We start from the raw sequence: 21,740 nt of genomic DNA, 5'->3' as shown, positions 1-21,740 counted from the left end.
ACAATAAACCAGCAATTAACCTTTAATAATTATAAAATCAAAGGAATGAAAATCTTACAGATTTGCTCAGAGACAGAATTTCATCCATTTTGGAAAATAGAATACAGCCCTTGAATGGCAAGTCCTCAACTTTAAGCCTGATCTCCATAGGCAATACTGTTGATCTCAACCAAGCATGATGTCTGAGAACTATGGAGTTCGCCGTGGACCTCACAGCTGAAGCTGGAGAATGCCATCCCACATTAATCTGCTGTTTAGAAAGATTAAAGGACTCTGTGTTTAGGGCTTTAGCAAGCAGGTGTTTCTCTTCTCTTCCAAGAATCCTCTCCCACAGGAACATTTGATAACCCACCATTATTGCTTCATAATGAGCCATTTTAAAACTCAATGCTGCTGATGAAAATAACTTCCACTTGTTTTGAAACTGAATGATAAGCTTGGTGGCCCCTCAACTGCATTGCCTCCATAACCAAAGAGGTTGGAGAAGGTTGAGTGGGAAAATAATTAAAGGGTTCCTTTTTAATTTTATTAAAATGTTCTACCTTTCTAGAGATGGGTTGGAGAGATGCAGGTTTTTGCCACATTTCTGCATAATGTTCTCAAGGCCTTCTAAAACCATGTAGTCCATGAACATCTGGAGGACCACAGGTTGACTACCCCTGCTCTAAATAACCCAGTGCCATCATGTAAGGATGTGAAGATTACCACATAGGCAGCTGAGGCTGAGCCTGTGGAATTGTTACCATTTGTTCTGGGTCAAATTCAGGTGGAACCGAGCCTTGTGGTATGCGTGTATCTCCATCAGTAATAGACACAGGCAGAGATCTTGAACCCAAAAAAGACGTCCTGGAATACTCCTGTAAGGCAGGCGTTGGCTAAGAAGTGACAATGAGGACTTTCAGTTCAGGAACCATTTTGCACTTTTGCCTTGTTCTTAGCCTTCTTCACCAGAGGCTCAGAGGCAGCTCAATGAGCTCTAGGGCGGGGGTCGTCAACCTCCGGTCCGCGGCCCGGTAGGGGCCACTGGCGGCCGCGCCTACCTCTCCCACCCACCCCCCGCAGTGAGAAGCTCACCAGGCCGCGAGGGAAGCAGCCGCTTAGCTCGCGGCCCGGCTAGCTTCTTGTTGCGATAGGGGGGGAAAGGCAGGGACGGCCACCAGCATGCCGGCAGACACAAACGCGCATGCTCGGAGCTGCCACACATGTGCATTAACGCCCCCCTGCTGGCCAAAACGTGCATGCGCGGCAATTGAGTGCATGTGCGTTACCGCCCCTGGTGGCGAAAATGTGCATGTGCGACACCCGGGCCACCGGATCTTCCCCACCCCCGGAGGTGGTCCTCAACCGTAAAAAGGTTGGGGACCACTGCTCTAGGGGATCACAACGGTATCCACTGACATACAGAACTAGGTGGCCAAATGCATCAATTCTCCTGAAGCTCTATCCAGGCCTGACTGGGATGAAGGCGCCCATGCCTCCCCCCGCGCGGAGTGGCACTAGCTCCCTGGCGCCGGCACAGCAAGCGCCGCGCGGAGGGGGAGGCACGGGCGCCGGCGGGCACAAACACGGAGTTGCAGAGCTGCACGTTTGCGCCTGCCAGTGCGCCCGCACCTCCCTCCCCCCACCATACCCAGCCAGAAAAAGGTTGGGGTCCACTGCACAAGAGGCCTTTTATCTGTAAAAATTATTTCCGAGAAATAACCTCTCCCTCTCAACAGGAGAATTCCTGGAGGGATTAAAAGAGGCAGTGGTACGCCTGTTACTCAAGAAACCATCCCTGGCCACGCAAGACCCTGACAACTATCACCCCGTTTCACACTTAATGTTTCTGGGGAAGTTAGCTGAAAGGGCTGCTGTGGACCAAATATCAGCATTCCTGGAGGAAACTTCAGTCCTTGATCCATTTCAATAGGGCTTCCGGCCTGCACATGGGGTAGAGACGGCGCTAATCGCCCTGATGGACGATCTCCGACGCCAGCTAGACCAGGGCAGGTCAGTGCTGCTCATACTATTAGACCTATCGGCAGCGTTTGACACAGTAGATCATGAGCTCCTAGCTCACCACCTCGCCAACACCGGAATACGGGAAACAGCCCTCAAATGACTGAATTCCTTCCTCCAGGGCTGTGGACAGAGGGTAGTGATAGGGGAGAGAATATCTAACCAACACCAGCTCAAATGTGGAGTCCCACGAGCAGTCCTCTCTTCTATCTTATTTAACATCTTTATGCACCTCTGGCTCAGCTGGGTTGCCACCAATATGCGGATGACACCCAGCTCTTCCTTCTAATGGATGACCGCCCTGACTCCCCCCCAGAGTCAACCAATTTATTATATTTATTTATTTTTACATTTATACCCCATCCTTCCCCAAAGGCTCAAGGGTTACTCTGGAGGATGAAGAGACCACAAAAGTCAATACCTTCCCATGATGTTGCCTCATAGGACTAGTATTAAGAGACTTATTACCTCTGGGTGAAGAAATTCTCTTTAATCATTATGACTGGTAGCCATTGATGGACCAAGCCTCTATGAATGGATCTAATCCCTCTTTAAAACTATGCTAGACGTTATCACTATATTCACTAGCAGTGAATTCCATGGGTTAATTACTCAACGAGTGAAAAGGGCTTTTGTCTATCCTGAATCTATTGCCCATTAACTTCACTAGGCTCACCCAAGTTCTAGTATCATGGGAGGAGAAAGAGTTCTCTTTTCCACTGTCTCCATTTGATGCATAAATGTATAAATCTCTATCATGACAGTAGTGTCAATATTCCTTCAGAATTACCAAACAGTATTTTGCAGTCCCTGGATAATGTTATTGTTATTGTTAGGTGCGAAGTCGTGTCCGACCCATCGCGACCCCATGGACAATTCCTGTCCTCTACCATTCCCCAGAGTCCATTTAAGTTTGCACCAACTGCTTCAGTGACTCCATCCAGCCACCTCGTTCTCTGTCGTCCCCTTCTTCTTTTGCCCTCGATCGCTCCCAGAATTAGGCTCTTCTCCAAGGAGTCCTTCCTTCTCATGAGGTGGCCAAAGTATTTGAGTTTCATCTTCAGGATCTGGCCTTCTAAGGAGCAGGCAGGGCTGATCTCCTCTAGGATGGACCGGTTTGTTCGCCTTGCAGTCCAAGGGACTCGCAAGAGTCTTCTCCAGCACCAGAGTTCAAAAGCCTCAATTCTTTGATGTTCGGCCTTCCTTATGGTCCAACTTTCGCAGCCATACATTGCAACTGGAAATATCATAGCCTTGACTAAACGCACTTTTGTTGGCAGGGTGATGTCTCTGCTTTTTAGGATGCTGTCTAGATTTGCCATAGCTTTCCTCCTCAGGAGCATCTTTTAATTTATTTGCTGTAGTCCCCATCTGCAGTGATCTTGGAGCCCAGGAAAATAAAATCTGTCACTATCTCCATTTCTTCCCCATCTATTTGCCAGGACCCTGCATAATGAGTGAGTATAAAAAAAATGGAGAGCCACAAATCACTACTGACTTTCCTCAAGCCTATTTAAATCTTTTTTTACTGTACTGGTGAGAAGCAAAAGAGGGAATGATGTGCATCAAGAAAGGGCTGCCTCTTTTTTTTTTTTTTTTGACAAAAGATGGTGTCCTAAGAGGATTGCAGGGCAATCACCGGAGCCTGGCAGGGGTTGATTGTGGAGGAAATCGGCAGAAAAGAGGAGGGGTACGCAACCCCCCCCCCTCATTTTTCTACCCAGGAAGTCCTAGTGAGTTCTTGGGGCTGTCTCCAATCATTTAGGGAGCTCAACTCTCCGGATTACAGGCTGCCAGCATTTCGGGGCAAGAGGACGTCCGCATCATTTTCTCTGATTCTTTCATTCTTTCTTTCTTTCTTTCTTTCTTTCTTTCTTTCTTTCTTTCTTTCTTTCTTTCTTTCTTTCTTTCTTTCTTTCTTAACAAGGATCATCTTTTCTTTCTCATTCCTCTCTTATTTTCTGAACTGTTTTGAAGAGACTCCTGAGTTCTCTAACTTCAAACGTCTGCTATCAACAGTGAGTAACGTTTTAATGACACTAAATTGTTTTCGTACACATCCCCCTGTCTCGTCTACCAAGCCGCAGCAGTGAGTTCATCCTTCTCACAAATGTTTAAATAATATGGATATTTCCCATGATGATGGCTCTCGCGATATCTCTCCCACTGTGTGACTTTCTAAGCCAGGGGTAGTCAAACTGCGGCCCTCCAGATGTCCATGGACTACAATTCCCAGGAGCCCCCTGCCAGCATTTGCTGGCAGGGGGCTCCTGGGAATTTAGTCCATGGACATCTGGAGGGCCGCAGTTTGACTACCCCTGTTCTAAGCAATCAGAACTTCTGCGGGAAGACCTGGCTGTTTGAAATATTGCACAAGACTGGCTGGTGTTGGCTTCTACGTCTGATTTCTAATATCGCTATTTTAACTCAGATGGTCCGTCTATTAGAAAAACAAAGAGAAGATCTGAAAGCCTTATCATAGAATCATAGAACAGAAAGATATCTTTCACAGAAAGTTTGTTGAAAGATATCTTTAGGATGATCCAAAATGGTAAGAACAGGAATGATGAACAAAATGATAATAATATTAACCAACTGGAACAAGAAAATAGCAAGACTGAAGAATTACAAGATTGGAAACCTTCAGCAGAAGAAGCACTGGAGTTGGAAAGGGGGATGGTCAAAAGTCCTTCAGAAAGCAAGACCTGCAACAAGAACTTATTATCATCACTGATCAAGTTCCCCCAGATGAGGTTACCTTTACTGAAAAGACATATTTCAAAGCAGAAACACAAAAGAATCAGCCAAAGGGCACATTGGTTTGTCCAGAAAGTAATTATTCTAAAAGAGCTTCTCAGGAAAAAAATGGTCCTGACATACTCCAGATTGGAGACCAGTAGGTGCAACTATTTCAAGATTCATTGGCGGATATTCTGTGGAAAAGAGCACAACTTCATTTCCTAAGTCTCGAATTGAGACCTCCTTAAGAAGATTGGGGGGTAAAGGTAAAGGTAAAGGTATCCCCTGTGCAAGCACCGAGTCATGTCTGACCCTTGGGGTGACGCCCTCTAGCGTTTTCATGGCAGACTCAATACGGGGTGGTTTGCCAGTGCCTTCCCCAGTCATGACCGTTTACCCCCCAGCAAGCTGGGTACTCATTTTACCGACCTCGGAAGGATGGAAGGCTGAGTCAACCTTGAGCCGGCTGCTGGGATTGAACTCCCAGCCTCGTGGGCAGAGCTTTCAGACGGCTGCCTTACCACTCTGCGCCACAAGAGGCCCTTTTGGGGGGAGGGAGTTGTTAACATTTTTTTCCTATATTCTGTTTCTGTTTCTGTATACTTTTATATGGATGGCATCACAAATCTGACGGCTGTGTCTGTCATCTGTCCCCTCCCTTTCCCTTCTTAGTGGGTGTGGAATTGGGTTAGTTATATTGAATTTTGCCGCCATTCTTGTATTAACTTTTGTATTAATTGTATCATGTTTTATTGTGCTTTTATTGTTTTAGGGGATTGATTTTTATGTGACCCGGCTCGAGCCTCCGGCGGGAGGCGAGATATTAATAACAATAACAACAACAACAACAACAATAACAATATTTAAGGTAACTGCAAAGATTTTAAAACAATTTGAATTTAAGAGCTGCAAATCTGTAAACCGCTCCGCGGTTATTAAATAAAAGAGTAAGGGCAAGTTGGGAGGAGTTAGGGTGGGCTCTGTCCGGGATAAAAACTCGGAGGGGCGAATCAGGAGCTGCGAAGCGGCTCCTGATTCGCCCCTCCTAGTGTCAGTCCTGGACCAAGGAGGCAATGAGGAGGCGTGCAAAGCGTGCCTCCCCATTGCCTCCTTCGCCGCCGTCGACTACACATCAATGCGGGGAAAGGAGCAGGGACGCCGCGTCAAAGATGCGGCGGCCCTGCTCCTTTCCAGCCGCACACCCTACCAACTTGCCGGGAAAGGAGCAGGGCCACCGAAGACGCAGCGACCCTGCTCCTTTCCAGCTGCACACCCTGCACGCTTCCACGGCCAGCCGGCACCGCATTACTTGCCTCCCACGATGCCTTCCGCCTCTCCGCTACCGACCTTCACCACCCTCCCGCCGACGCCACGAACACACCAGCCATCGCCCGCTGGTAACCGCCAGCCGCCGCTTCCCCCATCCCCTCACTATCCCCCCCACTTCTCCCCCTTCCCCACTGCCGCGGTACGAGCCACACTCCCCAACATCCAGCCCTCCTCTGTCCCGAGTCACCCCAACACCCCCCGCTACAAGCACCCACACTCCGCCACCCTTCCCACCCCAAAACACTATTCCCCCCAGGTGGTCCTCCAGATATTCATGGACTACAATTCCCATTTAAATATAAAATGGACTTTAGATCTAGTGTTATGATAAAGTAGGTTTCTCTTTTTTCCCTTTAAAAAAATACTGGGCTAAAGTAGCTGCAAATGTCATGATAAAGGATTTTTTTTCTTTTTTCTTTTCTTTTTATAAATAACTTAAAATAGGTTGTTGTTGTGAACAAGTGCAGGAGCCAGCTGATTTTCTAGCTTAAGGATATGTCTTGGTTCAATTTTATAACACCCAAGGTTGACTGTAAGTGCTGAGAATGTTATGTTAAAGTGGGTTTTTTTGTTGTAAAGGTAAAGGTAAAGGTATCCCCTGTGAAAGCACCGAGTCATGTCTGACCCTTGGGGTGACACCCTCCAGCGTTTTTATGGCAGACTCAATATGGGGTGGTTTGCCAGTGCCTTCCCCAGTCATTACCAGTTACCCCCCAGCAAGCTGGGTACTCATTTTACCGACCTCGGAAGGATGGAAGGCTGAGTCAACCTTGAGCCAGCTGCTGGGACTGAACTCCCAGCCTCATGGGCAGAGCTTTTCAGACTGCATGTCTGCTGCCTTACCACTCTGCGCCACAAGAGGCTCTTTTATGTTGTAGCTTTGTTTTTATATTTACTGACATCTAGAGCAGTGGTCCCCAACCACCGGGCCGCAGACCGGCAACGGGCCGTGAAGGCCCCTACCCCCCGCAGTCAGAGACTTCCCAGGCCGCAAGCAAAGTGGCCGCCAAAGCGGCCGATTAGCTTGTGGCCTTCAAGCTTCTTTTTGCAGGAAGGGAGGGGAGAGGTTAGAGCGGCCGCCGGTGCATGCTCGGGAGTGCCGCGCATGCGCGTTTGCACCATGTGCGGCCGCAACTGCACATGCGCGGCAGTTTTACGCATTTGCGGCCGCGCATGGTGCAAACGAAACTGCCGTGCACACACATTTGTGACCACACATGGTGCAAAAGTGCATGCGCGTTTGCACATGTGCGGCCGCCGGATCGCCCTCCCCCCCCCACTGGTCTGCAGCCTTAAAAAGGTTGCGGACCACTGATCTAGAGTATTCAGCAATATGAAACTTCAACCAATTGTGACTTTGGGGGGTAGAGGGAGGGGTGATATTGTAATTAAAATATTTTTGTTCCTTGTTCTTTTCTATATAAAAAACGAGCCGCAAGGGAGTGGCGGGCTATAAATCTAATAATAATAATAATAATAATAATAATAAAAAATATTTAAAAAAAAGAAAGGGCCTCTTCCCATAAATCTACTGACCAACTAAGGTCCAAGTCAATAGGTGTCACTGACAGCACCATGTTTTCCAAGGAATCAAAGAAGGCCGACATGAATTTCCTCTATTGCAGTTCCAACCCTCTAATTATCTTCCAGGAGAAATCAGGAAAGCCAATCATGTTTTACAATATTGCAAGAGATGCAAGACATTCTTTTTTTAAACTGGCACTTAAACTGAACCGCCTTTATTCTGCTGAGATATTATTTCCTGGAGTGATGTTATTTGATTGTATGCTGCATTCGATTTTACTATTATATACTATTTTAGTGATTTTTCTTATCAGCTGCATAAGCAGCAACTCAAATTTAATTGGGCATGTGCAAACAGCTTTTTGCTGTGCTCACCTGCCCCACCCTTGCTGCTCTCCCACTTTCCTCCCCCCACTCTGAGGAAAACATTCCATTTTCAAGAAGCAAATTCACTGTGACATCCAAAAGCTGATGCCTCAGTGGAATAGAGCTGGTTTCCGCCAAGCAAACCAGGATTCAAACTGGTATTAAACTGAAGATTAAAATCCCAGTAAATAAACTCCAGTTTGTCCTCTCAATCTATCTCAAACCTAGGAAAGACAGCATAAAATGAAACCAACAATCTGAAGATGTCGTAATCATTTTAAACAAACAGCGAATACTCTTGCCTGTGTCACAAGCTACCTGTTCTCCTCCATGCAATTATGTCACTGGAACTTGAAGATTTAGAAATATAGCACAGTGCCATGGGGCAGAAAGGCAGGGAAGCAGCTGCTTGCCCTTAGGCTGTATTTCTGGGCTGGCCAAGGGCATAGCATTCACTCTCTCTTCGGCTGTCAACACTTCTCTCCCAGAACCACCAATCATCAGTACTTAGGACAGATGGTGGCAGAACATCGTCCGTATGCTCAGTGGTTATTTACTTATTATATTTATAGGCCACCGCTCCTGGGCCTGCTGTCTCATGGCGGCTAACAACACATAACACCACCCCAGACCCCTAAGCCCCCCCACCTCTACTCCCCCAGTCTGCCAAACACCCAGGGTGGTGTTACAGATAGGAGACCCCAGAAGAAGGGCAAGATCTTCTGTCTACCTGACCTCAACCAGAAGCCTGACACAAGTGTCAGTTCTGTCAGGGTCCTTAGCTCTTCGAGAAGCTCATTCTCTTCGAGAAGCTCATTTTGTTGATCCGGGCAACAAAAAGAACCACCAAGTGCACTACTAAATGTCATACAGGTAAGCCAACCAAAAGCAAGAAAACGAAAGTTTCAAACTAAGTGTTGGTGCTTATGACAACCAATGGAGTGTCAAACTTATTTGGAGGCGGCGTCGGCCTGGACACTACAGTCCCCAAACTATTCGTTTTGGGGGATTTTAATGTCCATGCCGAGCTACCTGGTGTCAGCCATAGCAAAATTAGGGCTCTTGCAATTTGTCGTTGGCTCTACCCATGAGGCAGGCCACATCTTGGACCTCATTTTCAGTGCAGGTTTGAACGTGGATCTGGTCACAGCAAATGTTGTACCATGGTCAGACCACTACACCCTGAAGGCTCGGCTAAGGCTACCACTCCTTCTTCAGTTGGACGGCAAGCAGATTTCAGCTCGCCTGCGGAGACTTATGGATTCAATTGGATTCCTGAATGCTCTACGGCACTGGTCCCCAACCCCCAGCCCGGGACCAGTACCGGTCCGTAGATTAGTCGGTACTGAGCCGCGGCTCCTCCTCGTCCTCGTCCTCGGCTGCTGCCTCGGAGGCTGCCCTACCACTCTGCCGCCGGCTCACCTTCGGTGCTCTCCAGTGGCCGCCATAGCTGGGGCTCCCCCTCAGCGTGGCACTACATAGCTACTGCTGGCAGCGCCCCCCAGTGCGCACCAGCGGGAAAGCAAGTGGAGCAGGGGCTTAGGCGGCGGCAATGTCCCTCGGCAAAAGATTACCATCCCTGGCCTCAGTAAAGATCTCCTTTCTTTGGGATCGTGGACAGAGGGTAGCAGGAGCACAAATTGGGGGTGGATGAGGTGCATTGGGCCAAATGCTCCCCTGTGTGGGTGCAGGAAGAGGTAGGGCAACCTGGGCCGACTAGAACTCCAGCCTGCAGCCCAGCATGAAACCTCCAGTGCATAAATGGTCCTAGTGCTACCCTCTGTCCACGATCCCAAAGAAAGGAGCTATCTCTAGGAAAACCAGCAAACTTCCAAGGGAAAAAAATTCCATATTTGGGTACCAATAACACATCTTTCCAGGTTTCCTGTTTCATTTCTTAGACTGTGATATGACATTCATAGCAGTCATCTCCATAAGTAGTACAAGCTTGTCATTTAATACCCCCAGTGTCTTTTTAAAATAGGGGTTTCACAAGTGCCATGCTAAACTGGGCTGGATGTATAAGTGAGAGTAGGACTGTGCACTTTACAAATGGGTAACTTTTAAGTGCCTTTTAAGATCATATGGGAAAGATGGGTATGATCAAAACACTAATCATGTTTCTTCACATGGAATGTCTGGCACAGCAAGACCCAGTTCCAGTTAAAATGTTGCCTGAATAGTAAAACGAGTATGAAATTATTTCCTGGTCAGCACGGGGGGACCAGTACATGTCTGACGTTTCAGTTCTTAATAAGCTACTTTTTCTTACATTCTTGCTAATTTCAAAATACTCCACAATACTAAGGGAGAAAAGTCTATTTAACAGAGTGAATAACTGGTTTTCTCTCAAGGTACTGCAAAGACATACAAATCAACTCCACATTTTGCATGAAAACAAATATATGTCTTAAAGCCTAGCTTGTTTGTAAACTAAAGCAGTGGTCCCCAACCTTTTTATCATCGGGGACCACTCAACGCCAGGGACCACTCACCGGGGACCACTCAACACCTTTTACTGAGGCCCAGTGGGGGGGGGGGGTAGTTTACTCCTCTACTCTCAACCACTGCCCTAACGCTCTCTGATTGCTATGGTAATGTTTAAACATCCCTTCAAAATAAGATACAGACATGCCACAACAATGAAGTGTGTTGTAAAGGGCTGGGGGGGATGAAGTAAAGGGCCGTGGGGGGGGGGTGAGAAGGCGTCCTTCGGGGCCCACCTCCAATTAGTTGAAGGACCACATGTGGTCCGCAGCCCACAGGTTGGGGATCGCTAAACTAAAGCACACATCACAAGGATTGGTAAATATCTGTCACAGGAAGGTACTACAACAGTTTTTTGGACAGGAGAATTATTCAAAAGGAGAAAGAACTAAAACACATTATTCCTAAGATGGAAAGAGCTCTCAACCCGCATTAATACTGCGTGCCAAAAATTCAAGGTTTATAACAGAATATTCAAGGAAATGAGAGAAGGAATTTACAGAGATAGGAAAATAAACCAAGCAAAGAAGATTAAATATCTAGGAACAAAAGAATATTTCAAGTCCTATGGCACCATAAAACTTTCAGGCTCCCACGTATCACAGTTTTTTCCAATCAATTAATCATAAAACCTTTAAATTATAAATACAGCCAAGCAGCTTAACAGGTAGGAACAATTTTTAAGTCTGTGGGAAGATATCAGTATCTAATTCAACACAATGGCCTTATACATTTGACAAACTTAAGTTCTCTCACTTGTGAAATGTGGTTGATTGAAGATTCCATGCGCCTAAGCTGGGATGCCTGGATGTCGAGCATTTGTAGAACATTGTTGGCCAAGGTGTTGATCAAATAGGCTACGCTTGCTAAAGACTGAGTTGTGTACGCTTTGGTTTCTTCTAGGGCCCGCTGTTTATCTGTTGACTAAACAAGGGAAGAAATTAGTTTTTAGATACTTGTTACACTAAGTACTTTCAGAGGAGTCAAGAACAACATCTCTTAATAGAACTTGCACACTTTGGGCCAATACATCAGCACAGGTTCTACCAGCGATTGTCTCTCCATGACAAAATATTTCAGACTGGCAGCTCATTATACAGTTTGAACGCCCAACAGAACAGAATCTAGAGGAAAAATTCCTGGGACATATAGCAAGTTAGATTGCACCAACTTCTCAGCATGTGATAGCAAGCACTGTGCAGAACCAGATTTTGTGTGACAATGATCAATTGCTTGGTCCAGCATGGCTTGTGTACAGAGGTAGCATCCTATAGACCTAGTTAGGAAGTTCAATACTCTGCACCCCACAAGGAAGCAAAACTACTCCTGGTACGTTTTATGTGCACACACTTACAAATTGGTCCCTGTGAATGGAAGAGGGACAACTTGCCTCAATTTTTCCCTCCTGTAGCATACCTCCACTCTCCTGTCACGCCTTTTCTAGTATAGGGCTGCAAAGTCAGGGGGGATTATGAGAAAGACATGCTTCACAGGTGGAAATCCCTTCCATCAGCAGAAACTTCCAGTGGATCGAAACCTTTGGCAGAAACAAATTAAAACCTAGGACAAACCTATGGTTGTGACAACAGTCTTGAACAATGCAAGACAAGGGGGCCCCAGCATGAATGCTGAAGGCCCTCAGATACAAGGCCCCCTGAAATTTTCAAAGAACCACTGCGCAGTGTCTAGACTGTTGGTTGTGGCTGTGCAAAACACTGGGTCAAGGCCCTGCTCTAGAATTCAGCTCCCTGCATGGCTTGTGGAATATTATTCTCTCTAGACTTAAATCTATCCTCATGTGACTTAAATCTATCCTCATGTGACAATGAACAAAGCTTTGCTCTTTCACTGGAAAGAAAATGTGAAAAACTTATCATAAGTAGAAGACTTGATCAGATATCTGCCACCTTTATATAAGAAGGCTGTTCTAGATCAAAACAGGTAATTAAGAAACCTAGTAGGAAATAATATTATTTCTACTCTCTTCTCTTCTCTCCACGCCCTGCATTTAAGCACTTAAAAATCAGATCCTTTTTCTTCCTAGGGAACCTTGGGAAATGTAGTTCTGTGAAAGTACTACAGAACTAATGTAATTCAGCACCAGCACCAAATTATAACTTCCAGGATTCCTTAGGGGAAGGTGACAGTTTAGAGTGACATAAAATAGACATAATAGTATAGATGGTGCTTTTGTCTTCCTCACCCATCTGCTTTGGGTTGCCTAAAGCAGTTGTAAATTTTTGAACTGAAAAATGTATTTTCATTCCACTGCCGCTTGGAAATTTTATGGCCAAAACAGAAACTGTCTGCTGTCTATGGAGGAAGCAATGAAATGGATGCACCCATAAAAGCTAGAACTCCACTTTAGATGCTCTGGGAAGCTCTAGTGAAAAAGCAAGGCACAAGGTGGCTGTCATAAAACTTTCAAAATCACAAACAACAAATCATAATGACAGCCAGCACTGCAAATGCTTAAACTGCACATTCAGTATGATTAAGACCTTGCTAGTTGTCCTCTAGGCAGCGGAAGATGCCTCCATTCTCATTTATAAGATCCAAAGAGATGAGGTTTCCAGTAGCATCAACACAAAAAAACTTTTTAAATATGAAACGTGAACACTAAACTTTAAACACTAAAGGTACAGGAATAAAATGGGAAAACAACTAATGGTGCATCACCAATGGAAGGTAGGTAACCCAAAAATAACCCTGAATTTTAGTTCCTTTATTGGTGTTACTATGAACAGCCATCATCTGAAGAGAAATACATACCTAACCAAAATATAATCTACCTAAGAAGCATAAGGTACCCCAACGTAAGGCCAGCCAGAGTTCAACATATCCCAGGCACCAACTATTCCCAGCAATTATTATAATTGGAATGCCTCCTAGGCGATCATCAGTGGAAGTAGAAAGCTTATTTATCATTTTCCACCAGAGCACATTTTATTGTAAAATTGTGTACAAAGTTCTTGTTAAATATGTTGCATCACACCATTCAGGAGTGTTGTGTGAATTCATTTATTAACCAATTAACGGTCCCATACACTCTAATAGTCTAAGTGAATACCTTTTGAAGGCAATAATAAAAGGACAAGAAAAAGGAAATAAATTAATTTAGCGGTACAGGTTAGCTTTCTGTTGTGACAACAGCCATATTGTTTTGCATGCTGCAATGCTTTTGTCACTACTTGAACAAAAATTAAAAGCAACCACGAAGCATTTATTTTTAGGTTTTTGTGGTAGGAACAGTTAGAAAATAGGCATTAAAATACAAAGCCTTGAAAGCAGAAATATGCGGCTAACTGCTAAATTTCTGGCCTGACTCCTAAAGCCAAAGAAAGTCTACCTAGGTTTGTAGTAAGCCAAGGCTACAATAATAATTTCTATGCCATTTGAGAAATACATTTAACAGAGGCTCCATGTAGCCATTCCTCTGATCTTGCAGTACTTCGCAACAGGCACTGTTCTTACAAGACCCCTTTCTAACGAGAATTAATTTCAATACGTAGTGAAATTCTGAAACATCAATGTGGCACAGCCTCAGATGCAGATTATGAGAATTTGGGCTAAGGATACAGGGAAGTGACACTGTAAGGGTCCTGAACTATAGCTGTATGCAAGAGTGTCAGGGTACAGAATATCTTTTTATTTAATTTGTTTGTAGACCACGCCTCTCTGTGAGCAGGCTCAGGGCAGTTAGCAACATACGAAAACCCGTTCATACATAGTTAAAACCATTAAAATCAGTAGATAAAATAATCACAAGAGAAATAAAGTGCTACAGGCTCGAGATTCCAGTGAGGAAGGGGGGAGAGGGGAGAGCCTATCACAATCTCACATTTTACTTATTTGGGCCTCATCCATATGCCTGGTAAAAGATCACCTTTTTTTTTTTTTGCCCTTTGGAACTACAATCATTTTGATAGGACCCAGATAGTTCTGCTGGCTCATATGGCATAGGTTTAGGGAGAAGTTTTAATAATTTCCATGGTTACCAGAAGACCATTGCATTTCAAGTTCCTGAATCATCAGTTGAAGGGAAGAATTATGTTGAAATACCAATGCCCTATGTCAGGGGTAGTCTATGTGGTTCCCACCAATGTGTTCTCAGGCACCAGCTTACTGCTCCTCTTCCTCATCCTTCAACGCTCCCTTTTCAAATTTCCTTTGACCCATTCATACTGCCTCCCCCTTTCTGTCTTTGAAGGCTCTCAAGTTTTTAATCCCAATCCCATGTCACTTTCCCCAATAACTCAAAGGTGATCTAAAGATGGAGAGGTTGCTGCGGTGGCAAGCAACTCCCATAAATTTGAGTAGTAGCTGTAGCCTAATGGGTAACAAGGCATAGTCTGACAAAGGAAGATATACTTCTACAGCAGTCTTTCTCAAACTTTTTACCATTGAGAAACCCCTGAAACGTTCTTCAGGCTTCAAGAAACCCTAGAAGTGATGTCAGGCCAAACCTTCTTGCCACATGTTACCAGATGTGACATCATCTAGCTACACCCACCGGGTGTGACATCACGCATCATTGTCCCCTACCCCCCACAGTGCTAGAGACAGCCCACCAAACTACTCCACTGAGCCAAGAACAGGCATCCGTTGGTCTGTCAATGCAGTTAAGTTAAAATGAGAGTACTTCCTTCCCTGGACTCCAGTTGCTTCTACTTCTGGCAGGCCTCAGCCCGCAAGGATTTTCATTACTGGGGCCCCAACCCTTTTCCACACCCTCCAGGCTCATCTTTAGCCATTTTGAGAGGGGGGGTTGACATAACCATATACGGTCTTATCACCAGATACATTTTTAAAACTTGGGGGGAAATTAAAAATAAATTAACTCCCATTCAATCAGTGAAACACTTCAGAGGCCTTTAAGGAACCCCAAGGTCTCACAAAACCCTTTTTGAGAAAGCCTGTTCCTCACATGTGCAAATATGAAGCAAATACTTTGAGTAACTGTTTATATTGCAATAATTTCAAAGGAAGGCACTTCAGTGTGTATTTTGGAAACTCTATATACAGACAATACCAAAAGCATGTAACTAGCACTCCACCTAAATGAGTATAAACTGCTAAATAAGGCTCCGTAAATACTACCTTGTTTTACATACAGGATCTCTTATATTCTACCATTCTCTCACACAAGTTTGCAATTTCATTTTCATGAACATACAAAACTATATTTTTATATTTCTAGACAGCAACACAAACATATCATTTTAATGTTTTGGGATGTGTATTTTAGCTCTCATTTTATTTTAATAATAATGTATTTTGGTTGGTGTTAATGGTTATTTTAAAATGTGATTTGTTACCCCCCTTGGTGTTCCTTATGAGGGCAGAAAGGTGGTGTATAAATTATGTAAATCAATTGTTAAAGTAAAACAAAATAAAACCTTTTGTGCTCACTTTGGCAGCACGTATACTAAATCGTAAGTAAAACCTCTGATGAATAACAAATTCTAATTAAGAATATATCTACACCTTAACCTGGTGTTTAGAAGGAAAAAAACTGTTGCAAAATTAAACTCTTTCTGCTAGGCAAAGTAAGTTCATACACAAGGCAGGCCTGCAAACTGTATTGTATTTGATCATTTGTTAACGGAAGGTGTCATATTTGGCCTATATTTTTAATCTTTCAAGCAAGCAGTCTATTGCTTCACGATGCTAAAATGGTACTCGGTCACCATATCCGGGCTCCTGGAAAATGTTCAGGCCTGAGAAGTGTTGGCCAGTACCACAAATGTATTGCTTTATGCATTTCAGCATCACAGTCTTAAAAGCAAGGGATCAATAGGTAAAGGTAAAGGTAAAGGTATCCCCTGTGCAAGCACCGAGTCATGTCTGACCCTTGGGGTGATGCCCTCTAGCGTTTTCATGGCAGACTCAATACGGGGTGGTTTGCCAGTGCCTTCCCCATGGGATCAATACCAGATTAAAATTGCACAAGACATAGCTTGTTAATACTGTGTTGGGGATGCAAATAACTAAGTCTTCACTCACCCTACATTATTGAACAAAGTGAGTTTGAGATTAGACATACCACAGAGACCTGTCTTTTTTTTAAGGGAGATTAAGAATCCTACATCAGGGTGTCCAAACTGTGGCTCTCCAGATATCCATGGACTACAATTCCCATGACATGCCATGATCATGGGAATTGTAGTCCATGGATATCTGGAGAGCCACAATTTAACCACCCCTGCTCTTTATACTCAGCTCCACAAAGCCAGTTTGTAGGATGAGGATGTTTAACCTTTTCCCATGCTTACCCCCCACTCCCCTCTGAAGGGACAGTCGGGGGGAGATGCTGTACCTATGGAATCATACCTAGCTGCCCCCACAAATGTAGCCGTATCTCCCAGTGGACAGGAACAATCTGGAAAAGGAGGAGGCTCAACATCTTTTTCTCAATCTTCAAAGCAGCTACATGAGACAGCTGATAAGATTTTTAAAAGCCATGAGAGAGCTTAATCACAAGCCTCCTGCCTCAGCCAATGTAAAATTCGTGATTTATTTGGACTGTGATTAGTTTCTGAAACCAGGATTCAACTTGCAGAAGACAAAATCTGACTTAAATTTCTAAACCTTTCCACCTGCCAAAACTTGGCTGCTATCATACTGGCTGACCCGGCAAAGCCTTTCCACTCCACCACTCACTGGCTGAAGCACCATGAAAGTAGGAAACCGAATGCCTGCCCCTCAAGAATCTTCAAGTCCTCCTGGCTCCACCTGTGGCAAAAGGTGAATGCATGCCCCTTCCTCAGCCACTCACAGGAGCAGCTGCCAGGCCTTCCACATGAATCCTTTGCCCCCCACACCAAATCAATCTAAACCAGCCTCCCACTCCCAATTGCCACACCCTAGCACCAGTGTACAGCGGTCAGAACATGCCTGGGAAGAAGCCCTATCACTGTAGAATGCTTGAATTAGACCCTGATCAACCAACAAACCCTTTAACAGGGAAAGACAGAATTGAGGGGAGAGGGGCAGACTGGCTCACTAAAGCAGACCCGAAGGAATCCTGTAATAGAAAAAGGGGGAGAAATACATTGGGATGGCACGGAGGCTGATAGCAGAGATTAAGGACAGTTTCTGTCAGAAGATCAAGATGCCCTAGAGCTCCAAGAGGCCTCATCAGGCAAGGAGAACTAAGTAAGAAAACTAGATGTAGGGGAAATAAAGAATTCTTTCTTATTTAGAATAGAAACCACAGAAAGAGCATTGCATTCTCAGAGTTTTTTATAATTAAAATACAAGTGGGTCATGTCTTTCGCAAACACACAGTGCCCAGGGTTTATCACACATCTGTCTGCTTTACCACTGTTTCCTAATGAGCTCTTGGTGGGTCCGTGGGAGAATGATTCTATTACAACACTGCAATCCTTCCGCTTGCTAAAAGAGGGCATGCAGCATATGTAAACAGATAGTTAAGTCCTTAAACAAGGCTGAATTATAGTAACACTGTTAAATTTATTTGCTGACTTCAGTATTATATGTAGCAAGGCTGTAAGCTGATTTTATACTGCAACTGATACTGTTGTTGCTGATCAGTTTCAGCTCCAGAGACAACACAAACACAACCATTCAATATCTACAAAGTTATGGCTTCATCATAAACCAGCAGAAGGACTCCCTGAATCTAGTTCCATACAGTTACAGTACCTAGGAGTCATCATCGATAAAACAGTCAATTGCTTATCTCACCCAGTCCACAAAGCATGGAAAATCGGAGAGATGCTGGAGTTTATGTTTATGACAAGAATCACTTCCTTAATTACCCTGATCAAAGCATGGATTGAATCCATTGGGGACAACTACATGCCTTACAATTAGAGCAACTCTTAAGGCCTTCCCAGTTTTAAATCATGAGAAAGGAAGGCCCATACACCCAAAGTAAAGATCAGCCTGCTATAGTAGACAAAGATGTCTCTATCTATCTATCTATCTATCTATCTATCTATCTATCTATCTATCTATCTATCTATCTATCTATCTATCTATCTATCTATCTATCTATCTATCTATCTATCTATCTATCTATCTATCTATCTATCTATCTATCTATCACTTTGACTTATATCCCGCCAAGGCAAGACATATTGTACACTGGAGATAAGATAGATCTTTACAGATGCCAGCGTATCTGAAGGGGGGCAAGGCAGTGCTGGACAACAAACCAGTTCAAGATTAGTGGTCCATACCAGAAACAAAACTGAGCATCAACATTTTGGAGTTCAGGGCCATAGATCTCACATTAAGACACCGCCAGAAGAAGCCCTATCACTGTAGAATGCTTGAATATGGATATTTACGTCCATGTACTGGTTAAAATTGCTTTTTTCCACAAAGGGTTTCCTTTACCTAATGATGTCTGAATCATTGGTTGTGCCGTGGATATCCACTCTTGAGAAAAAACTTTGCTCATATGGTCTATCCAAACAGTTAATACTGTTTCTGGGTTTCAACCAAGCAAAGGAAACGATAAAATAAAGAATCCTAGATATCCATCGCCAACAGGATTTCAATCAAGTAAAAAATCCACTTTTTCCAATGTCTCCACTTAATAATTTGAGGCCATTACCTTATTTATCTAATCTTGTTTTCCCAGAACATAGGAGATAATTTACTCTCTTACGATATAACATGCTCGCATCTGCTTTTAGGGAAGGCTTATTCAAAAAAATACCCATCTGTGATTGTATATGCATCTGCCAGGATGGGAGCATTGAGACATCTGAACATGTATTACTCCAGTGTAGGCTATACAATCAATTCAGGGGAGAACTTAGACCTTTTCTACAGAATAAGCCCAACTCAGAGGCAATCACAGACATGTTGTCAGACAAAAGCACAGAAATAACTTCTGTTGTGGCCAGATTTGCTTGGAGAGCTATCAAAACAAGGAAGACCTGGGTGGATTCGGAGCAATTTAGGTAGAGATAGTCTCAACTGCTTGAGAATGCTTGTGAGTTTTAAAACCAGAATGATTCTTATAGCTGGAATGTTTTTATCTTCTTTTATAATATTTGAGTTATCAATTATTCTTTTATCTTGTTAATGCCAGATGTTTTTTATATATCTTGTAATTTGACTACTGGTCTAGTACCGTAATAATAAAGACTTGACTACATGCTATTTGCTTGGCACTTGCATAATCACTGTTTGAGACACTCAGGGAAGTCTTATTGAAATGGCCAGAAATGAAGACTGCCTTTTCTCAAATCCAACAGAAGAGTCTCCAAGCTACACTTTCAGCTAAACCCAACCTATGCATATTTTTACAAAACCAGATCCTCCCCATGATTAAAGCCAATTCTAACTTCCATAGAGTTCAAGAAATCGTCTATCCTTCTGCCCAAACCCAAACCATGAAAGGGAGACGACGTCAGGAGAGCCCTCGAGGCTTATATTTGTTGAACTAGCGAGCCAGCTTGCTGGGAGTGGTGGTATATAAGTCAAATTATATTATAAACTAGAATGGGCTTTGAAAGCCCCCCCCCTGCGGCGGCAAGCACACCCAGCGGCCCAGGGAGGGCATGGGTGGGCTCTGAAGCCATGGGGAAGCCATTTCTGCCCCCCTCCCTCCCTGGCCCCCCCCTCCCCCCTGTGGCAGCCCGCCCCCCCCCCAAGGCAAGAAGCACATCTGTGGTCTCTTCAAGGCCACAGGTGTGCTTCCAGGCCCCGGGGGAAGGCCTCCTTCCCCCCCCCAACGGCGGCCCAGCCTTTCCCCTGGCCCTGGAAGTACACACACGGCCTCTCTGAGGCCTCCCTTCCCACCCTCGTCGGCCCAGCATTTCCCCTGACCCTGGGTGTGCTTCTAAGGCTGGGGGGAAGGCCTCCCTCCCCGCCTCCCCTCCAGCGATGGCACAGCCTTTCCCCCGGGCCCAGAAGCACACCTGGGGCCTCTGGAGCCGGGGGAAGGCCTCCTTCTTTACTCACGGTGTCCTGTCTCTTCCCCGCCACTTTCTGGCCTGTCCTGGTGAGGGCCCAATTGGAAGGCACTGCACACCTGTTTTTTCTTACCTATGTTATTGCTCTGTTCTCTTCTTGTTCTTCTCTTTCCTAGGCAGTTTAAAAAAAATTCTGCCTCATGATTGGACTGTGGGAATCACTCTCAAGATATTCTCCTTTCCTTAGAGGAGAAGGACTCTTCACAGTAAATATCCAACGGTCCATTTTTGTTGCATTTGATGAAGTTAGTGCTTGAGGAACAGATGACTATATGGTCAGCTTTGTTGGGGGGTTTTATGAAAATGTACTCTTCCATTGCCAAAAGTAATTTCATTTTTACTTTAAAAAGAAAATGATTCGCTTAGAGTTGAAGATGACAACAATGTTGGCATGAAGCTGAAAAAGTTCTGCTGTTGCTAAATATGCCCAGGCGTTGGCTTACACGATGCATTTCCTTGGCACTGTTAGCAATGGTAGATTTGAAGAGGAATAATAGAAACCTTGGGAGATTTGAACATTACATGTTACAATGTTGCTGCTTCCTCTAACTTTCTTGTGAATGGGTGAGTGCTGAATCTGTTTGTTCTTTTCCCCCTTCTGCAGCTTAAAGCAGAGAAAAGTTGAAATTCAATCACTAGGGGTATGCACAAAAAAGGGGGGAAGTTAGTTGGGTCTATTGGACAAGGGGGAAAAATCAGTATTCCTAAAAAAAAATGTCAAAATATCAATATGATATGCTGATGAAAATCTGAACTTTTTTCAGGTCCAATCGACCCAAGAAGAAAAAAAAACATGAAAATATTTTAAAAGCCAGATCAGGTGGGGTACATAAGCTGAGAGATACTTGCCATGGCAGCCAATCCTAGGCTGCCTCCTGTTACAGCTCAGTTTTAACTTCAGCTGAAAACAGCCAAGGCAGCCCAGGCAGGCTGAGCTCTTGCCTCCTGCTGCAGGAGCTGATCCTGGGCTGACGGAGTTTCACTAAGCAGAAGTGAAACGGACTGCTGCGAGTCTGAATGTCTGCCATTTTAAACCATTTATTTATTTATTTATTTATTTATTTATTTATTTATTATTGTATTTATTGGCCACCACTCCCAGCCCAGGCAGCTCATGGCGGTTTACAGTAAGAACATTAAAATTCACATCTTGACATATAACCAATATTAGAAAGGGGGATGGTGGTGAAATGGAGGTTTTAAATGGCTACCAGCCATTTAAACCTCACAGCTGACAGGCAGACCCATCAAGGTGTGAAGTTAAATTGCCTGCAGGCGTTTCAGTGATCCCTTTGCCCCTCTCTTACTTAGAAGCGTGAGGGAGCAAAATGGATCGCT

General features: G+C 44.4%; 1 protein-coding gene across 16 annotated transcripts in view; it reads right to left on the bottom strand.

Annotated features, from left to right (window-relative positions):
* Window positions 1-21,740, bottom strand: part of ABI2 (abl interactor 2) — an 87,850-nt gene that overhangs the window by 47,142 nt on the left and 18,968 nt on the right. For all 16 annotated transcript variants that reach the window (XR_013227965.1, XM_077319214.1, XM_077319221.1 and 13 more), the window contains exon 2: window positions 11,203-11,370. Coding sequence is in view for 15 of the 16 variants with exons in the window: in XM_077319214.1 (XP_077175329.1) it covers window positions 11,203-11,370 (168 nt within the window). In the remaining variant the exon portion in view is untranslated. The remainder of the gene's footprint in view (window positions 1-11,202; window positions 11,371-21,740) is intronic.

This window comes from Paroedura picta, chromosome 2 (genome assembly GCF_049243985.1).
Source record: "Paroedura picta isolate Pp20150507F chromosome 2, Ppicta_v3.0, whole genome shotgun sequence".
Classification (NCBI taxonomy): domain Eukaryota; kingdom Metazoa; phylum Chordata; class Lepidosauria; order Squamata; family Gekkonidae; genus Paroedura; species Paroedura picta.
Note: the sequence above shows the minus strand (reverse complement) of the source record. Positions and strands in the feature narration are given on the sequence as shown.